Source organism: Leptosomus discolor, chromosome 5, assembly GCF_034619465.1.
Source record: "Leptosomus discolor isolate bLepDis1 chromosome 5, bLepDis1.hap2, whole genome shotgun sequence".
Taxonomy (NCBI): domain Eukaryota; kingdom Metazoa; phylum Chordata; class Aves; order Leptosomiformes; family Leptosomidae; genus Leptosomus; species Leptosomus discolor.
In genome coordinates this window covers 9,593,631-9,599,831 of record NC_141395.1, presented here as the reverse complement: position 1 = coordinate 9,599,831, position 6,201 = coordinate 9,593,631, and the positions used below count along the sequence as shown (strand labels likewise).

The window sequence follows — 6,201 nt, the reverse complement described above, 5'->3', positions numbered from 1 at the left end:
TTCAATATCAATGTTATATGATGCACTAGACAATATATCCCCTTTGAGCAGAAACTAGAGAAAATATCGTGCCCTTTATTATCTCTGTGGTTTCTTATGTATAATAGACAGCGAAAGAATTGCACTTATTGTAACATTATAGTAAAGTGTTAGATTGCAGCCCACCTTTTAAATTATTAGTGGCCATAATACTTATGATAGGTTGTGCATTATGCAGAGATGAATAAAGATGTGCATTTAAATTAAAAAACGAGCAACCACTTACAGAACCAACAGTGAGGCTTAACATAACAAACATGCACTAACCCTACACTTATGCAAAACTAAGTTCTTCCAGGAAACTGTAACCAACTCTTGACCTTCCACAAAGGTAAAGGTTTTGTCCCTTGGTAATATGTTTGGACTTTGTAGTCGAATTCCAGTTTATTAGCTCATTGTCTGTAAATGTGCTGTTCCACTGTGATATCCTTTAGCTGCCCTTGAGCTTCTGCAGAATCTGCAATCTTACAGTCACTTTTATTTAAGGTTTTATTGAGCCGCAAAGTAAGTCCCCTTCAGTAATACACAAATAGGCTTCCTTATTCATCCTCTTCAGGTTCCTGTGGTAAAATCGGTGTCTCTTCCTTTAAACAAGCACTAAAAAACCCAAGGATTGTGCTGTAAAGGTGATATTTACTTTTCTCAGAAGCAATGTTATGACCTTCATCCGGGTAGATCTAGCAGGAGAAAGGAAAAAAAGTAAATAGTTTTTTAAAGGCTTTTCAAATATTTAGGGCTCTAATTTTCTTTCTCTGATCTTCAAAATGTTTTAGATGACAATGGGATGATAACATTAGTTTTATGGCATCAAGAAAAGATAATAAAACTCAAAGTAAAACTCATTCTCTTGGAATTTGAACTTACATAAACCAACCACTGCAGTGGGATCTGCAGAAGTGAAAAAATTTATATTCTCAGTCATTGTGCTTACAACAGTTTACTTAGCTGGCATTCTCAATAGTGTCTAGGCATCCAAATCCCATTAACATCAACAAGGATTAATTACCTCATGCTTTTAGGGACCTCTCAATATCCCAGCTTCTAAGTGTTCAGCGGAAAAACCTTTTTATTCATATTTTTAACTATCTTCCTATCTTATCTAAAGCCCATCATCTCTCTCTCCTAGGGTGGATGTAGGCATTTTTGTCTCCTAATTCAAATTCCACCAGAAATTTCTCCCAAGTGAGGCTGAACAAATATTTGCAGGCTGAACAAAGAAATCCTGGCCCCAGGGCTCAGGACAAGAGACTTGCAATGGCCTGAGGCAAAAATCTTCAGCTGTTTCCTCAAACTCAGGTTATCCCAAAGTTGCATGAGAATGGTTCAACTGGGCTCTTCTGAGACCTCTGTCATTCTTGCTTCTTCCTCTCTCCGCAGGCCTTCACACCACCTCAGCTGAAATCACAGGGACAGCGGGAACAGATCCTACCCCACTCAGATTTCACACGCAAAGTCCTTTTCCCTTTGTAAGTGATGCTAACTCCCTTGTCACCACCTCCTCCCTGATGCGAGCTCACACGCTTCAGGGGAAACTGCAGGTTCACCTATGGTTCAGTAAGGTCGACGTTTGCAATGTGTAACAGCAGAGATGTTGGTGTGACCCAAAACCACATTGTCCAAGATATCCATCAAGGTTAAAGGCAGAACCCTCATCCAGCAATATCCACGTACTCTAAGGCGGGTCCCGTGCAAGTCCGTACGGCAGGAGCACGCCCTGTCCTGCTCTCCCCAGCCTGTCCCTCACAGCACCCTCATCCTCCATACGGCTATGGAGAGAAGGAACAGTGCCTTTTAGCTGCCTTTTAATAAATTTAAATGTTGAAAATAAGGGGAAATCAGTGCCATATCACCCAATACACTTTTAGGTGAAAAGAGACTAAAGTAGTGATATCTCCATATCATAAAAAGTGCATACGGACCCTAAAGCACTTTGTACATCATTGTAGGATAAACAGGTGGAAAAAAGAAAGATGAGACAGAGGACAAAGAGCCCAGAAGAAAGACAAGATACGTCCTGACGTCCATACTACCAGTAAGGAAAATGGTATTAAAGGAGTTCTAACTGCAAATTAAGGTAATATCGGCTCATTGTGGTAGAGAGGGTCCTTCTCAGGGAAGAAAACAGCAATATGAGGTTAAGTGTTGAACTATGTTTATAGGAAATGTCACAGCTGCACTTACCTGCATAGTGTAATTAACTCCAGCTTTTATAAGATGTTTAATTAGTTCTGCTGAATGCTGGAAGTGGACTTTAGCTGCAAGACAGTAACATTTGGATATTATCAGAAAAACCTATGCTAATATGAAATATCTGTCAAATAGGTTTGACTGAAAACATTTCTAACCTCTGTAATTACTGGATCTGAAGCTGACTGTTTTTCTGGTCAGAAGTGCACAGCCCCACCAGTAACAGCGATGCAGGGTGTAACAGCGGAGGTTTTGGAGAAGGAGCTAGAAACCCCTAGGGAAGTCATGCTTTCCAGGCACTCCGTGAGGACTCCTCTCTCTACCCTTGATTTACACACACTGCGATAGTTTAGAGGTGTGTAAAACCATTCTGAACCATGTTTGAACATCGTGACAGTTTATAATTGTGTTACAGGAAAGCACATTGGATTTTCTACTGCTTGCACAGGGTTATTACAGCCCACACTTCTTTAGGTAATGGACTTTCTGCAACGTATCAGTAACTTAATCTTTGTGTGGTAAGAACAGGCAACTTTATTACCATGTCCTAACCCTGCACAGCTTAGGCTGCAAGTGGGCTGGACAGTGTCACTAGATGCAGTATTAAGCAAGGGCAGCAAGCAATCAAGAGTCCTAGTCTTGAACACACCGTATTGCTCAGACATCTATCAGAGTCCCAATTCCCTCTAGCGCCGAGTTCAGAGGGGCAGAAATTGCTGCTGCCTTTTACAATCAGCAAAGTATGAGACTCTTATGCCTGCTCAGTCACCCAGTCTATCTTCTCTGCTCCTCTCCCCCCTGCTCTGGGAAGAAACACTGGACGGTGTTCGCACCCCTCTGATTGCACCTGGGATCTGTAACACAGGTTTGACAAATGACACCAAGGTGACAGGCTGGCGGGTGCCATCCTCACTAAGCCATGTGTGTGTGGGCACTCTCACCTCAGCCCTTGTCAGTGCGAGGTCCTTATCCCTCCAGACTGAGTAAGAAACTTTGTATTATCCCACATTCACCAGCAAAATGCCAGGGCAAGAAGTAAGCATGTGAATCTGTGCAGAGGAGCTTGTTGCAGCACTGTAATTTGTGCCTGCATCAAAGCTCGTTCTTTAAACCTACGTCAGTTAAGAAGGTTCAGAAAAATATACTGCAGTTAAATTTAAATCTGTAATTACAAATTATCTCTTGACTGACACATCTTATGATTCCATTCGAAGTGCTAGAACTTACTCTGTTTTACTCATTCTCAGTCTCAAACTATTGCTGAAAGTATTGGTGCTATAAAAAGGTTCCCTATAGCTTCAGCTTCAGATGCTTTGGCACTACCTTGTAATTAATTAGCTGAAAAGTTTAACTTCCCATTTGGTGCTGTACTTCACCGACTCTACTGATAATTTTTTCTTCAATTGCAGAACTTCTATGAATTTAAAATACCATTAAAAATGTATGTTGTTCTATTAATAATTCATATAATACCTTTCACTAGCACGACGATGGTCCACAAGACTCAAACAAATTAGAACATACAGCACCTAAAAGGTACAAATACTCAGCAAAGAAAAATGTCATCAGTTTAGAGTTAGAAGTGACAATTGAAACAAAACGAAAAATCCTATTGGAGGGATAACAAAACTAAACCAGTACTTGCTAGGTACGTGCCTAATCAGTCTTTGAATGCCTGCCTGTTAGAACCTCTGACTCCTAACGTAATTGCATCTGTAAATACTTACCATCAGCTGTCCCATGGACTATTAGCAAATTTGCTTCTTTTAAACCATGAAGATTGTGTAGTATGCTGGATGCCTAGTAAACAAATACACACAAACGTGTAACTGAATTGCATTTTAAGAGTAAGAGAGTAATTTTAAATTACTTGTTTATGCTAACTTACCTGATAGGTATTTTCCTCTCTTGATGGAATGCCAAGGTATCTTTCTGAAAAAGCTGATGCTGCAAAAGTAAAAAAAAAACACCTTGTGAATTCATCAAAATTCCATTTTAAAACTCATCAGTACTAACACAGAGTCAGGAGAAGCTATTTAAACCATTAAGTCAACAGAGAGATGTTAATTTAAAACCAGAATGTCCCATTTAAATGTACCATTTAAAATAATTTTTAAATGGTTAAAAAAAACCCCCACAAACCAAAACCCAACAATAACAACAACAACAAAACCCCCAAACTCCTAAACAAACAAAACCCCCCCAAAAACAAAGAAAAGACTAACAGATCATTAAAGTAACAATTAAAGAAATCTGATTTCCTGTGTATCACAGTCCACAGCCTGTGTCCAAACTTCACATACAGAATCAAACACCCTGTGACTGCATGACGACATGCTTGGTATCATCAGGAATTCACCACTAACCTTAAAAAGACTCATTTCTATTGTAAGTTTTGATTCAGGCCGATATACTTAAAGGGTTCTTAGAAAATGGGGTACCTGACCGAATTTCAGTGGGAAATGGGAACACAACTCCTTTGCAACAATCAGTGGTGTTAATAGTACTGCTTCTGTTTTGGAAAACTGTCCCAGTGTTAGCTGCCCTTTCATCCAAAGCACAGAACGAGACAGCGAGGTGAAATCTAGTTGATATTGTAACATTATCTGCCCTTAGTTAAAATGAACAGTAGCTCCATGAATAAAAGACGTTTTGAATACACTGTCACACGGGTGTAGGGCAAGGAACACTCACCATACAACTTCATATCTGTAATTGGTGCCACCACAGCTCCACACTTGAAGAGCCGTTCACTGGATTTCAGGATCATTGATGCAATGTAGCCACCGTATCCCTAACAACAGAAATGATATCGAGGTTTTTGTTGATTCATATCTTTATAGAAACATAAAACAGTTTCGGTTGGAAGAGACCTTCAAGATCATCGAGTCCAACCTTTGCCTGAGCTCTATCAACAATAAAGGCCATTGTGTTAACCTGGTGGTATAATTTTACAGCATGTATTTATATCTGCAAGAATTGCTTTTAAAGGAAATGTAAACCTACAGTTAAGAGTGAATAAAGACCTCATTTCACCTGGTCGTGATCTTTAAGCTATGCAATTAATAATGAGTATATTTCAGTTTCAGCTCCATAATTCCATCATGGCAGACTAGCCTATACTCAGTAAAAGATTTGAAAATTATGGAAAAAACAAAACCAAACCAAAAAACAAAGGTAAGGCTTTCGGGAACACAGCCTAGACAGGAAGATTTGTATTCAGTTCTTAATGTATTTAATGCAGGTATCAGCTAATTACCAAGATACACCAGTATTCTGCTGACAGGACAGGGAGTACGAGAATTGGGGAAACACGTGAATTGATTGCAGTATGTCCTCCCCCCCCCCTTGAACCTTCACGGATTGAATCGTATTGCTATTAAAGAGGTTCCTGCTACAGCACTGTCAAATATCCCACAGAGAGGTACAGATCCTGCACTGTTTTGCAGAAAGAAAAGCTGAACATAACTACATTGCTCAATAGTCTAACTTCTGGATGCACCTTCTGGCCACAAGAGCATCCATTGCACTGCTTTGTTACAATGCAGGGAGCACAGGTGGCATGAAGAAGCTGGGAGAGACAGGACAGAAGGGGGGGGGGAGCTCTCTCTTTGCCTCACCACATTTATCTGTCCTTATGGCACACCTCTTCACCATCTTCCCTGCAAAGTCTACAACACACCTCCCTGGGAAGGGTTGTGACACAAAAGAGGGTCATGAAAGCTTCACTTTGCATGAAAACATGAAAGCTTTAACTTAAGACCATAGATTTCCTTGGAATGACACTGGCAATCTGTATCTGCACACCTATAATCACCCTAGACCTATAGAAAATGAAATTCTGAATTGTGGAGTCTAGGATCAACGACTTTGTCATATATTATGGACTCTTCAAATTTCTGTTTGCCATCTTTGTTTTCGCTTCATCAGTGCTGGAAAATTGATTTTTGCAGGTATTTTTTTGTTGTTGTTGTT

At 40.0% G+C, this 6,201-nt stretch overlaps 1 protein-coding gene across 4 annotated transcripts in view; it reads right to left on the bottom strand.

Moving 5' to 3' along the window:
• Window positions 1-578: 578 nt before the first annotated feature.
• The window catches only part of DPP10 (dipeptidyl peptidase like 10), a 234,066-nt gene continuing 228,443 nt past the window's right edge, over window positions 579-6,201 (bottom strand). For all 4 annotated transcript variants that reach the window (XM_086466120.1, XM_086466121.1, XM_086466122.1 and 1 more), the window contains 5 exons: window positions 4,921-5,020; window positions 4,115-4,173; window positions 3,954-4,026; window positions 2,221-2,294; window positions 579-716 (listed from right to left, as the gene is read on the bottom strand). In XM_086466120.1, coding sequence (XP_086322246.1) covers window positions 579-716; window positions 2,221-2,294; window positions 3,954-4,026; window positions 4,115-4,173; window positions 4,921-5,020 — 444 coding nt within the window. The remainder of the gene's footprint in view (window positions 717-2,220; window positions 2,295-3,953; window positions 4,027-4,114; window positions 4,174-4,920; window positions 5,021-6,201) is intronic.